General features: G+C 52.3%; 5 protein-coding genes across 5 annotated transcripts; 3 read left to right on the top strand and 2 right to left on the bottom strand.

The window, feature by feature from the left end:
* Window positions 1-836: 836 nt before the first annotated feature.
* NEUTE1DRAFT_65915 (uncharacterized protein) lies at window positions 837-2,288 on the top strand (the record flags this gene model as incomplete). The annotated part of the gene is made up of 3 exons (XM_009854204.1): window positions 837-956; window positions 1,018-1,331; window positions 1,422-2,288. 3 exons carry the CDS (start codon window positions 837-839, stop codon window positions 2,143-2,145), a joined length of 1,158 nt encoding a protein of 385 aa, XP_009852506.1.
* Window positions 2,289-3,039: 751 nt separating this feature from the next.
* On the top strand, window positions 3,040-6,503 carry NEUTE1DRAFT_43805 (uncharacterized protein; the record flags this gene model as incomplete). The annotated part of the gene is made up of 3 exons (XM_009853251.1): window positions 3,040-4,448; window positions 4,512-4,666; window positions 4,717-6,503. The coding sequence occupies 3 exons, from the start codon at window positions 3,040-3,042 to the stop codon at window positions 6,501-6,503; spliced, it is 3,351 nt and encodes a 1,116-aa protein (XP_009851553.1).
* Window positions 6,504-7,188: 685 nt separating this feature from the next.
* Window positions 7,189-9,967, bottom strand: NEUTE1DRAFT_123368 (uncharacterized protein; the record flags this gene model as incomplete). The annotated part of the gene is made up of 4 exons (XM_009854203.1): window positions 7,189-8,783; window positions 8,847-9,107; window positions 9,159-9,521; window positions 9,577-9,967. 4 exons carry the CDS (start codon window positions 9,965-9,967, stop codon window positions 7,189-7,191), a joined length of 2,610 nt encoding a protein of 869 aa, XP_009852505.1.
* A 1,503-nt stretch (window positions 9,968-11,470) lies between these two features.
* On the bottom strand, window positions 11,471-12,282 carry NEUTE1DRAFT_147471 (uncharacterized protein; the record flags this gene model as incomplete). The annotated part of the gene is made up of 3 exons (XM_009854202.1): window positions 11,471-11,897; window positions 11,956-12,158; window positions 12,221-12,282. The coding sequence occupies 3 exons, from the start codon at window positions 12,233-12,235 to the stop codon at window positions 11,705-11,707; spliced, it is 411 nt and encodes a 136-aa protein (XP_009852504.1).
* A 241-nt stretch (window positions 12,283-12,523) lies between these two features.
* Window positions 12,524-13,317, top strand: NEUTE1DRAFT_84588 (uncharacterized protein; the record flags this gene model as incomplete). Its single annotated transcript, XM_009854201.1, has 4 exons — window positions 12,524-12,731; window positions 12,799-12,830; window positions 12,890-12,971; window positions 13,044-13,317. The coding sequence occupies 4 exons, from the start codon at window positions 12,639-12,641 to the stop codon at window positions 13,068-13,070; spliced, it is 234 nt and encodes a 77-aa protein (XP_009852503.1).
* Window positions 13,318-13,773: the final 456 nt, after the last annotated feature.

Raw genomic sequence — 13,773 nt, 5'->3', positions numbered from 1 at the left:
GGGGGGGAAGACGCGACGACGCGACTGTGGGCGGATGGATGGATCTTCCACGGACGGCACTTCAGGTTGTCGGGGGAGGGGGGGTGGATCTGGGGCATGGAACCGAATACAATGCGGGGGGTGCAGTGCAGGTCAGTCAGTGCTGCCCAGTTGTTACAGGGGATCGCTGTTCCAGCTTGGAAAGTGTGCCTGATAGGGGTCCAAACGGGCAGTCAGAATGACGACATCAGGCCTTGTCGTTAACAGTAATGGCGGTGAAACCCAATGTAGATCTGTTAGCGTCTTTGTCTTGGATCTTTTTGAGGTGAGATATCCCGTTCAGAGACATGGAAGTCCAGTCCAGGGGTTCAGGTTGAGGGAGACCACTCTTCAGGTTCGCTTCGGAGAAACGGTCACGACAGAGCATGGATGGAGTGATCTCCAGGATAAAGATCATACTATCTTGTTCACTGTGAGCTCCGATAACACGATAATGTTCCATGTTCCCTTTTGGATCGTTTCGGTGTAGATCATAAAGTGTCCCAGGTGACACCGGCAACCAGGAACGACTGACTCGGGGTCGGGGTCGGGGTCGGCTGTCCGAGTCGTAAATGCACCATGCTGTGCCATACTAACGCCATTAACACAACTGTGGTAAGGCGGCCGACAATGGGTCCAGAATCTTGCAGGATGCTTGGCAGCAAGTGCTCTGCTGCCGACTGCGACGTGGTTTTTCCTACCGTTTTATCACGAGATTCATGAGAGCATGAGAGGGATCAACTGAGATTATCTCACCTCACTCAGTCCTGATCAGGAAGTGGGCGTATGCTGAAAAGACCACCAACAAGAGCCTCGCAATGCGGAATTCCTTTTTCGCCCTTTGCGGCCTTGCAGCTTTGCACACTGTGGGTGCTGCAGCTGATGTTGTCAAGGGAAAGGTCTTTGACAGATTCATCACCATTTGGCTGGAGAATCAGGTCAGTCCAGTCGTCTTGACCTGATATATTTCATCAACAGGTTTACTGACTCTTCACATAGGACTTCGCCAAGGTTGCGGTAGACAAAAGCATTGCCGACCTGAAGAAGCAGGGAGTCCTGCTCTCGAGATACTATGCGCAAACACACCCAAGCCAGCCAAACTATCTCGCTGCCATTGCCGGTGACTATTTCGGACTCAACCATGACTACGAAGTCAGAGTCCCAGAGAATGTATCAACGGTAGTTGACCTGCTCGATACCCGTGGCATCTCATGGGGCGGATACTTTGAGGACATGCCCGGCCCCGGCTTCATGGGTAACTACAGCGATGGTTCCACGCACAACGGCGGGTGGGATTATGTCCGCAAGCACAAGTAAACCGACACCTTCTTACCTACATTGCACAAGATCCCCTCTCCCCCTCTCATGTAACCATAACACCAAACTAACCCGTTATCTTTCAGTCCCTTTGTGTCGTTTGACAGCGTCACGGCCAACGGAACGCGTCTGCTCTGCCTGCAGTCCTTCAACGAATTCCATGACGACTTTGTGGCCAAGCGAGTGCCGCAATTTGTGTTTATGTCGCCCAACATGATGCACGACGGACACAACACGTCGCTTGAGACGGCAACCGAGTGGTCGCATGAGTTCTTGAAGCCCTTGTTGGACGACAAGGCCTTTGACGAGCGGACGCTCATCCTGCTCACGTTCGACGAGTCCGAGAACTACGGGGAGCCGAACCACATTGTCTCCCTGCTGCTGGGCAATGCCGTCCCCAAGGAGCTCAGGGGCACACAGGACGACACCTTTTACACGCACTACAGCATCCTGTCTTCGGTGCAAAACAACTGGGGACTGCCCCATCTGGGTAGGTACGACGTCGGAGCCAATGTGTTCCGATTCGCGGCGGAGACGGCCAGGTACGGGGGAAACAGGGACCCGACGAACCTGGCGACACTCAACAACTCGCTGTCTTATCCGGGCTTTCTACACAACGAAAGTTGGTTACCCATCCCGATCCCGAATTGGAGGCTCGTGGGTGCTGGTGGAAAGGGTGCCTTGCCAGCGGTCGAGAAGACCTGGCATATTGAAGATGGAGTGCCGTGGGATACGCCGTATGATGGGAGCGGGAAGGTGTTTGATGGAGACAAGAACATGCCTATTTACAAGCCAGCCGTGGCGAACTGAGATGGTTACGCTCTATGATTCCTGCCCGGGACAATGCCGAGATATCTCTAGATGAGCTAACTAAGGCATATTAGGTGCAGCTGGTTTGGTGTTGCAGGTCTGTCACTCGAGCAAATGCTAGCACGCGACTTCCGTTATTCATCTCTACCCCCATGTCATGGTGAGCTGCACTTGCCGTTCACGTTGTTAAAGTTGTTGCACCTTCCACAGCGCTGCAGATGTCTTATACCGCTGAAGGCAGGCAACCTCTCTACTGAAGCAGTGAAGCAGGAAAGTTATAAGCAAATAGGGAAAGAGTGATGATGGATCTGACGCTCGAGATTTCCAACATGGGGTCCATCACACTACCAAGGTCATACTCGGAATCGTCACTGAATCTTAAGTTCTTTCCTTTTTGGTACCTAGTAATCCAATCACAGGTCCAGTCTTACCTTATTCAGAGTCGCACGATTGATTCGGAACCTGGGCTTGAGGAACCTTGAACCCCTCCGCACCTTCGCTACTTACCTACTTACACACTACCTCACCTTCCTCGTCAAGAGGAATAGCTCGAACCACGCCTCCCAGGAAATTGGACCAATGTTGCATCTACGCCCGTCAACTTTGACCTGTCGCTCTGTGTGACTGCTTTAGGTTGCTCTTCTTGTCAGCTTCTTCTCTCTTCCACCCCTCGTCTTGCTGTTGGAGCTGTTCCCTTTCGCATCTTTACTCTGATCTGCTTCTCATGGGTCTTGATGGCCCTGTGTTGTCCAGCCCATCACAGCGAAAACTACAACACTCCCTTTTTGGAAACACTGCAACATTAGCAAGCCTCAAAACACCAGCAGGGCTACTCCCCCATGAGAAAGAAAAGCCAATGATCCATTGCTCCATCTCGACATAGCAGCCTGGACGATGACGGGCTTCTGCTGTTGTGGGGTACCTCGCCCTCCCAGAACAGTGACGCCGTCGACACCGAGCCCCAGGAATCAAACTCCGAAACCCTCGCGTGCACTTCCGGCACTTCCTCCTCCTGCTCGCTTACCTGTTGCAGGGCCACTTACATCCAACCCAGTCATCGCCATTCCGCTGGCCGTTGACGCCTATCCAGACTCTTCCAGCAAGTCTGGTACATCGCTACAACTGGCAACATCTTCTGTTATCGTTCCGATTGGGCCAGCCGACTTGAGCGATCTCGTGGTTGAAGACTCGGAGGACGACCTACCAGGCAGATCGACCGAGCCAAGCAAGAGTACCAGCACTCTCCAGCTCGTCAGAGAGAATATTCGTCGTCACTTGTCCCAAGACTCTTTGCCAAAGAAAAAGTCTCGCTCAGCCGTTGGCTGCAGCGAGGAGGAAATCCAAAGACGGGCTGAGCTCAAGAGACTGATGCACAAAAGGATACAAGAGGAACTCCGCATTGAGCAATCCCACGAGCGGTCTCGGAGTGAGGTCTCCTCCGTGTTGCCACCGCCCAGATCTTCTTCGCTTGACTACCTTCCAGGTGGAGGGCCCCGTGATGCACTAGAGTTCTCGGTAGCCCAAAAAGAGGAGGGAGAGGCACATTCCGATACGACCTCCTCATCCATTGCAAAGTCCAGTGCCGATGTCTCGGCATTAGGAAAGGCGGCTCCCCTTTCAGACAAGGAAAACAGCTGCCCCCGAGCAAACAGTCTCAAATATCCAACAATTGCATTTATCCAGAAGCCAATTCGAGAACGCAGTTCACTCCCAGAAATGCCAGCCTCTCCGGTCTTGGCTCCGCAGCGCTATTCCAATACTATTGACACTTCCTCCTTGGGCTCTTGGAGGCTTTCTTACAGCGCTACTCAACTCGAAGACTTTCTGGGCTTCATCGACCAAGATGGTTCCTCCCAAGATGCCGAGTCCTTCCTCAAAGCAGCAGCTTCGAAGGTTGTTACCTCACGTTCAGTACCGCTACTACGTCGGTCCAAGTCAGAGACTCGTCCACGCTCTTCCTCAGCCCGCACCCCTGGGAATGCAACTCCATGCGTGTTGGATCAGTCACCAATGGGTATTTGGCTCAGAAGCCAGGGTCTTGGGTCATGTTCGCCGTCACTTTCCTTGGGTAGGACTTCGGATAGAGACGGTGATCCTGAAATAAGCGTGGAACAGGCTAAAGTGGTCATGCTCAAGAGATGCAGCTCAATTCCCAATCATCCTAGTGGTGACATTGGTCTTCAGCGTCCTGAGATTGTCCATCTTCATGACATGGATATCCATCGGCAGCTTGCTACACAGACTCTGAACACCCCTGAGGAATCCCCTGCAAATACAGAGTCGGAACAAAACACAGTTCGTAGGTATGTTGTGAGACATGGTAGCTCGGATCAGACAGCTGCATACGAATCCGAGACATCACACAGACAGCCCAACGGTCAGGCTGGCCTCATTACCAACCCATCATCGGCATATCCCTCAGCTGGACATAGCGCCGATCCTAGCGCAGGAACTTCTTCTTCGCATCTACCGTCAGGTGTCATGGGTCCTCATAACTTGCTTTCAGCGACACCACTGCGATGTGAGTAGTCCACCATGAACGACTTCTGTTCGGATGCTAATAGATCACAGGGCTTCTTTCGTCCAATCCTTTTGGTGAAAGCCATTCGAACATGGCCACGGGAGGGAGCTCGCTCGATAGTCCTACTGATGGAGGCACCGCCACTCAGACCGAGCTAATCTCATCGGGCGTGGCATCAAATACCATCAACAAACGTCAGTCGGTACCAAAGCTAAATATAATGGAGAGGAGCTTTGCTCGATTTCATCTAGGGCATGGGGCACCGTCCAATATCGCCAAAAGGTTCGATAAACCGACCGATTCCATGAAACTACGCGCCGAACCGTCGAAGCGCTCACTGCTGGCGAGATTACATTTGAGCTTACCTCGACGAGTCAAACTGCCCCCGGCTTCCTTTGACGGTCAGGTAGACGACGAGCAGAATACTCCATTGTCCTCTACATCACGCCCGGTTGATTCGCAAAGACACAAGAAATCTGCACTCAGTGATGTTGGTCCGCAAACGCTCCATCAAAGCAGCGAGTTTCCATTCTCCGACTGTGATGATAGCACAGTAGAGCTTTGGCAATCTGCTGTGCGAGAGGAGATCTGGAGACGCCATACAGGTATCAAAAAGAAATGCAGCAACGGCCGTTTCTCTTCCTTGACATATGACGTCCCACCCAAAACTTATTACCCCTATCCGTACCCAGGAGCGCGCCCTGGTGGCCAAGATCAACGCAGCAGTCCCGTGTCCATTTCCACTGGACTTTCTGCCAAGACACTTGAAAGCAATCCAGAGCCGAGCGATAATGTTTCGAACGTCGCAGGTGTGCGCAGATCGTCACTCGAGAGCCCAGGACCCGAGATACAGAGGCCTCGAAAGTTTCCAGAGGCATGGACAAGGTTTCCTTCGTACAACCGTGCAGAACGAAATGAGGACCACGAGAATACGGACCAAGCTCGGCCCGAGCAAACAGCTTCCCATAGATCGCCAAACCAAGAGATTACACAGACCGCGATCTCTGGGGATAATTCCAACCGCCGCCGTAACGGGGTCATGGGTCACAGACAGAAGAACTCAATGTCAAGCAAATTCGGAAAGGCTCTTAAATCCGGCCTCAACAAGCTTGTTCATTCCCGTAGATCATCAGACGTTTCGTGCGGGGAATCGCATCTTGACCAGGCAAGAGCCACACTGGAATACCCAGAGCTTGCACTCCATCCCACCGAGGCTGGTTATCGAGAACTCGAAGCATTGGGCCGAGAAATCAGGCGCCTGAAGCGGTTGGCGTCGAACGAGGTGGAAGACGGACCCAGACCTTGGGTGGTTAACCCTGTTGGTTCAGATGATGAACTAAATGAGTCCAATGCCGGCAGTCATCGGAATTTGACTATGCCAGGGACTTTCCCCGGAAGTCGTGGAGGGGATTCATCAGCTACCACTGACAAGTTTGCGACGCCACTCAGCTCTCCCTCCCTCAACGATGCTTCTTTTCACTCCTTTCCGCGGTCGTACTCACCAGAGTCCAGTCGTCAGTCGTCTATCCCCATTTTGAACAAAGCGGTTGTGCCAGAAATCAAAATTACCGACCTGAGTTCGGTCAAGAGTGATACAACATTGGTGCTGCGAACGCATCAGGTCAGATTTTCGGATGAAAATGGCCAGTGTCAGAGTGATTCAGCCACTTCTGGCTCCTCAAAGTACAATACCTGGAGTTGTCCGAAAGCTTCGCAGACTAACGATGATGCAAACGAGTCAGACAATAGTGATCAAATTTTTCCCAAAAACAACAAGCGTAGATCTCATCTGGAGAACTCGCTTTCAATCCAGGAGATAGCCACCGGCAATGTGTAGGGAAAAGGGGAAGAAGTGTACCATCACTGGTTTTCAATGAGCAAGCATATCTTTATTTTTGTTGTTTCGTGCCTTCTTAGCTTCATCACATGATGGATTCTCAAGTGTTAGCTATTGTGCGGAGCAGAGATTCAACGTGCATTTCTAGTGTTTGGTGGTTCTGCATAAGTTGAAAGGCCTGATGACCACGCCGAAAGAGTGTGATTATAACCAGGCGGAACTGGGCTTCATTGTCTTTGCGTTACTGGCCATTACTTGTGGTATGGGAAACAAGTAATGACAAGCTTTCTCGGATGTAACGACTTACAGCAGCTGTGTTAGTAAAACAAGAGGTAGTATTTGAGCGATTATCAGCCGAAAGGTCATCCTCTAGAGGTACATCAAGGATTTCTTTCATTCCATATTGAACACCAGTGACATTTGTCCATCAAGTGTAAGTTACCAAACACCCGCATTTTTCTCGCCATGATGCTCGTTGTTTCCTCTCTACCTACAATTAAATCACTCAAGTTGTCGTAGTATCTTCCTTCGCGGAAGTAGAACGAATACCTCTAGGTAGGTGGTGCGCGTTCGAACACTACTAACCGGTGCTAAACACCTTTTTTCTATTTCTTTTTATTTAATTTCTTTCCTTGGTTGGTATCTATCTTTCTTAGTTATTGTACCATAACATCTGCGAATCCTATTATTCATTCATCCTTCTTCCTTCGTTTCCCTCCCGACCTCCACCAACAAGCCCATCTCCATTCAACTTCCCCCCTCCATCATCATCATGAGGTGTACCAGTGATCCGAGGCGGCGGAGGACTAATCGCCACGGTAGCTGACGAGCCACCACTTCTTGAACCTGAACCAGGCGGAGGATCATGGTCGTGACTGAATGAGGACTCGCCCACCTCATCAGCTCCTCCGTAATCCGGGCGCTCAAAAGCATGATTCACCACATTGCCAGTCCTCCTCCCACCATCATCCGCATGTAAAATCCCATGGGCCTGAATACCCCCCCGTTCACTGTGGCTTGAGTAGTTGCTGCCACTTGAAGAACTCTTCCTCCCTTCCATCTCCATCTCCATCTCCATCTCCTTCCCCTTGTCCATCTCCCCCTTTTCCACATCCTTCTTTGTCCCTTGCTGCTCCTCCTCCGTAATGTCCCCCATAGCTCCTCCTCCTCCCAGCACCCTCCCCGCCTCCCCCCTCGTCTCCGTCCTCGCCAAACCCTCTCCATAAGCCGAGAATCTTAAGCCAGCAGCAGCAGCCGACACACCACTCATCCTCATTGTCATGATCCCCGTCCTCCTTCTCTTCTGCTCCTCAATCTTCCTCTCCATCTCCTCCCTCCGTTCCCTCAACAACAAACAAAACTTGGAATTCCTTCTAATCTTCTCCCCCTGCCACAGAAAAATAAACGGCATCATCGTCATCAACAGACTCAATCCACCCAACAACGAACACGCGCCCGCAATCCCCAAGCGATGGAACATGGGCGCCGTCGCCAGCGGTAAAAGCGTCGCTAACAACGACCGCGAGCACGAAGCCGCTGCATTCGCTGACGCAGCGAAGATCTCGTACGCGTCTGTTAGGTAGTTCAACAGCGCTTGAAAAACGCACATGAAGCCCATGCCGAAGGGGATCCCGCTTAGCATGGGGATCCAGAACGGGATGATGGAGGGGGAACGGGAGGTGAAGCCCAGCCAGAAGAGACTGACGACGAACATGGGGCCACCGAGGCAAGCGAGTGGCAAGCGACGGTATTCTTCCTGGCGAGTCCAGGCTGCGTTGCGGTGCCGGGCGCGGGTGAGGATGGAGTCCCATGCCATGAAGATGGGCAAGGCAATCAAGCAGCCGACGCCCATGGCGAGGTACGTGAGCCCGCATTGGCCCGGGGTGAGGCCGTACAGGTCGATGAAGATGAAGGGGTATGCTTCAAAGGTCATGTAGAAGATGGCGTAGCAGAGGGAGATGTAAGCGCAGCTGGTGGAGACGATGGGTTCCATGAGGATCATGCGGATGGGCCGGGTCAGGACGATGGTGGTGAGTTCGGACAGGGAGTGTTGGGTGTCTTCGAGTTCGCGGGGGGCGATGACGTGGGCGTTGGGGTTGGTGAGCCGGAGGTGCTGGGCGCGACGGAGGAGGAGGATGGGGCCGTAGGTTTCGGGCAACAAAAAGAAGAGAGGGAGGAGGGTCAGGCCGGCGTACATGAGGCCGATCCAGAAGGCCCAGCGCCAGCCGATGGTGGTGGCGGCGTAGCCGGAGATGATGGGGGCGATGAGAGGGCCGAAGACTGTAGTCTGTGAGGGAAGGGGGTGGTCAGTGGTTGTGTGGATGGGAAAGGGGCAAGGGAAACTGACAGCCATAAAAATCCCCATGCTTCTCCCACGCTGCCTCGGTTCATTGTAAATATCCGCAATAATCCCCGGCACCAGCGCAATAGGCGCACTAGCAAAGATGCCCGAAAACAGTCTGAAAATGATAAAGGAAATCCAATGAGGAGCCAATGCACACGCCAACGTAAACAAAGTAAACATGGCAAACGTCCCGATACTCAGTCTCCTGCGCCCATACTGCTCGCTTAGCGGCGCCCACAAGATCGGACCCATCACATAGCCTAAATCCGTCAGTCTTTGCGAGAAATAACTAAAATACTGCAAGGCCTCACCGATCAGGTAGATGGAAATGGGCAGGACCGTCTCCTGCTCCGACTCGATCTTCCACTCCTCCACAATAAAGGGGATGGCGTTGCTGGGCAGGGCGCTGCCCATGGACGAGTTGAGGATCAACATGACGGCCGTCAGCAAGATGGCGGCTTTCCTGCCGGAGGACCAGTTGTACGGGTTTTCTGGGTCATTTTCTTCCCAGGAGATGATGGTGTCTTCACCGTCGTCGATGAAGCCGAAGCTGGTTATGCTGCTGGCTCGGGGCAGGAGTTGGGAGGGAATTCCCCGTGGCTCAACAGTGGTTGGCTTTTCGTGGAACGAGGATGAAGAACTGGCATGTCCGCTGATGGGGATGGTTGCCGGGTCTGGAAAGCTGGCTCTGGGAGCTGTTGGAACGGTTAGCAGAAGCGCTCATGTAACTTGGAGAAGCATATGTGCGCTCACCACTAGTACTGTCCCGTATCGACAGAGAAGGTAAAGACTCTCCGACGAGTGGATTGAACTCGCCGAAGCGAAAGGGTTGTTCAAGATTCACTGACTTATACGAGTATGAAGACTCGCTCCCACGGTGCCTCTCGTCGTCTCCCGAGTTGTGGGTTACGAGATAGAACTTCCTCGGCTCCGTAGACTTCTTGTTACGGAGGGATTCCTTGTCTTTGCTGGACTGTAGTGTGCCATCCGTGTTTTCAGGCTGTTGCACGAAACCAGAATCAACTCGGTCTTCATATCTCGAACTACCCTGTTCTGCTTCGGTGGGTTGGGATTGCCGACGATCATCATCACCGGGGCTCTCTTGGAGATTGTGTGACATGGTGCGAAAGTATGGAGGTCATCAGACCACTCAATGGAGCGGAGAGGTCGATGGTTCTTTGAAGGTCAGGTCGTTCCACAATAATCAAGACGAACACAAAAATGGTCATTTCCAAAACTTGACAGCGGGCGAGCGATGGAGAAAAAGAGGTGATATAGAGCTATCATCTTGTTTGGATACCATTGCAACAGAATCACATTGGAAGAATTGAAGCATGTGTCTCGCCCACGATAACCAGTAATGAAGAAAAAATTTGTCATGCATGCTTGAACAGACATAGTGTATGCATGACGGGAAGGGGATTTGATGATGGAAGTGATGATATCCGAGGATGTGCAGGGTAACAGTCAGTAAACTAACAAGCCACAAGTCAGTCACATCATTATTCCATCCGGCCAAGTGATATTTCGTTGAGCAAAGCACGCTCACCTCGAAACGATGAAAGTCCCCCGATCAAGCTTCAGTGATTTACTCGTTGGAGGACAAGTGTCCCAGCTAGATGGCCAAGGATAGAGGGGTTGCTGACGTTACCAGCATGGTGGTAGCCTGTGGCGCAAGAGGAATTGAGCTGGGCATGTGAAAAGGATAAGGTCTTCAGGGACAACAAAACGGGATGGTCTCGACGTGGACATGACGTTCGTGATGTACAATCCCCGATTTATCCCAACGGCCGAGGGATTGTCGACAGACGGGGAAGGGTGACGGAGTCGACTCGGTCAGCACATGGAGCTCGATGGGGCCTGCGGAGATGAAGCATAACCGTGGGTGTGGTTGTTTCCAACTGGTTGGATTCGGGGTATCGTCACTTGAACGTCGAGGGCCAATATCTATATATATATCTGTTCGCCACGGTCTGCAGCCTCAGGCCGTTTTTCCAGATTGACTTCAGGAAACTCTGTCATGGACATCAAGAAAGCATTCATTCGAAAATCGGCAGATTCTTGGCTCGAGCTGTACTGATCAACGGGAACAGTGGTCAGCATTCCATGGGCTGGCCATGCCAGTGAACGCAAGTTAGAGACTGGCGATTCTGAGGTCGTGTCCTGGACTAAGGCAAGCCATCCGCGACAACAATTTCGTTCGATAGAGTGTGAGCAAGGTGGTAGGACGAGGATCGGGTGATTGGCACATATTCAACCGCTGAAGCAACGGCAAGGCGTCAAGTCCGTTCCTGCTTGAAGCACATCTCAGCGCATGGGACATGCGAGTCTCGCGTCACCAATCCTATAAGTATTAGCAAGTGCATATTCCGGCACGGATCGCCAAGATAAGAAGTCTATGAGGCCCCAAGTTGACATCAGCTATATTACCTGCTTCAGTCAGTAGGGTACGGGCGCCGGGACCGAGTTGCTGTATTGATTTGGAAAGACTTACAGAGTGTTTCTGATTTCCACTGACAGCCAGCCGTTGACAGTGGAATAGGGTGATAGGGCCGAGGCCCGGCAGCGAGCGGCTTGCAGTACAGGCGCTGCGAGCTGCAAACATGCTTCATTGGGCATTTGACCTGCCGGCACCGCAAAAAGAGTCTGGCCTCTACCTGAGGAACTTTGAGTGACATAACGTCCACGTTATATCCAGTAATTTGCCCAAGAGTTTGATCATGTTGTTGACGTGGTATAAGTTGGTAGCGACTGCTCAGCCCTGGTCGATGGAACTGTTGCCAGTGTTGTACACGGAAGCATTATTCACACTCCTCGGAAGTGATGTAAGGCGGCAAAATGGTTTGCGGGCATGATCTCATGTCTCGAGGTTGATTGTCTTTCCAAATCTTGCGTACAATTCCACCTTGAGCCCAGTCATCTCTTTGCGGATGGTTTCAAGCTTGTCATCGAGGGCTTCGATCTCCTTGATGAGTTTTGCGGCCGCGATGCCAAGCATCTCCTTGGCTTGTTCGAGGGGAATGTGGAAGAAGGAATCGCCGATCTTGTACCTGTTGTCGGGTCTCAGCATGTGCCTGGCTAGGTGTCGTGCTGGCTGTTGCAACTTACTGGACAAGCTCGTCCTCGTCCTCGACAAGCTCGAGCTCGGTTTCCAAGTCGTCGAGTTCCTCCTTCTCCTTGTTTTTGTTCTTGAGCTCCTCTTCGAGGGCGAGTTCGCGCTGGTGCAATCGGCTGAACCTGTTGATCTTGTCCTGGTCCTCGCGACGGACCTCGATCTCGTCGCCGGCCGCCTCCTCGTCCTCTTTACTCAACTGTTTGAGGGGGTGGTTAGCGACGAGCGCGAGAGAGCAGACTTAATGGACCAAGGACTTACCATGCGACGGTTCATTGTGCCGGTGGGGTTGGTTGGTGATGTTTGATAGCGGTACGGTAGATAGAGTCGTTGGGTGGTGACGACCTCTGACGAGGGAGCGACCGAAGCGACGTCGAAGCTCCGTCTGACCCCACCGGGAATCCATCAGGGGCACAGCGAGCTGTTCATCGACGCCAAGGGGGGTACCCAGGTACCTCATGGTGGGGCTAAGGCTCTGCTACCCGATTGGTCAGAATTGCTGTGTTAGTGCTAAGTCCTCTGCGCAATGCCAAAACATCAAAACAACACATCTGATAGCGACCATCAACATCACCTACGGGCACGTTTGGCCTATTCACAGCAGCGAAGGACATGGTATCGGGGACATCCTAGGTCTTGTCGCGACATCCAAATCATCTGCAAGAAGTTGGGCGGAAATATGCCCGGTCAAAAAGCATACCCGCGGGCGACGGTCAAGAAGATTGTCAAGGCCCACGCTAACTGCAATGTTAGCAAAAATGTCGATGTCATGGTAAGCAAAAATACATGCCACTATTCCCAAAATCCAACGCGTCGCACTAACATCGTGTTTGTCGCAGATCTATCTCGATTATGTTTTGTTCATGCAAACGTAGGAACCACTTTCTTACACCTTCTTTCTGAAACGGTATTACGCTAACACTCTGACAGCCTCATGAAAGAGGCTACCATCGAAGCCAAGCAAGGGGGTGAACGGGGCATCACAGGTCGGAGTGTCAAGAAAGTCACTGCGGTCAGTTTTCTTCTTCCCCACAACCACGCCCCCTTTTTTCGACCCCCTTTTGTTGACATTTTGCTGCAATAGGACACTCTTGCCAAGTTCAAGGGTTGAGGAATTTCGACGCTGCACCTGGACAACACACGGGCTGGTTACCCCCACCGTCAAAGGGATCCCGTTGGAGGTGAAGCAAACGGGAGAATGGTTTCGACGACCTATCAGTTTTCAATAGGGTATGAGTGCATACATGGACTTGTACACGTCCTCATTCGTGGATGTGGTGACAACAGTCGGCTCGTACATGACAAGTTGAATGGAGTGCGGGGGAAGACATCTCGACATCCATCATAATGGTAAAATCAAAATTCATGATCATGTCCAAGAATTCTACCATAGTATATATGTTGAAATTCGGTGAAATACAGTACTTGTATCTGCTAAGCTGAGCACCAAGTAGAGGTAACTAACTGCATGGACCGCGGTTCCCCTCGTACAGTTGTGATGGAGCTGAGATTCTTGGTCTTTCTCCAGGCTTCTGTGCCTGTCCCTCGTCGGGCTCTGTGGGCTCCAGTCGACGGGAAGCCGCCGAGCTGCGGCCAACCCCAGACGGAACCCGATGGTAGCCTCAGCTGCCTGTAGGTACCTAGAGGTAGCTTCAGGAGGCCCGTTGTGGACTCCTCCGCCCAGCCGTCGACCGCCCGCCAAAAAGGCATCAGCAACTGCCCGGCTCTTAGGTACTTAGGTGGTGCCCGCCTGCCGTGCCCTGGGCGGGAATCGCTGTCTCCACTCCCGTCCTTCTCCTGGCTGCCCGCGGACG

This window comes from Neurospora tetrasperma (assembly GCF_000213175.1).
Source record: "Neurospora tetrasperma FGSC 2508 unplaced genomic scaffold NEUTE1scaffold_4, whole genome shotgun sequence".
Classification (NCBI taxonomy): Eukaryota; Fungi; Ascomycota; class Sordariomycetes; order Sordariales; family Sordariaceae; genus Neurospora; species Neurospora tetrasperma.
Note: the sequence above shows the minus strand (reverse complement) of the source record. Positions and strands in the feature narration are given on the sequence as shown.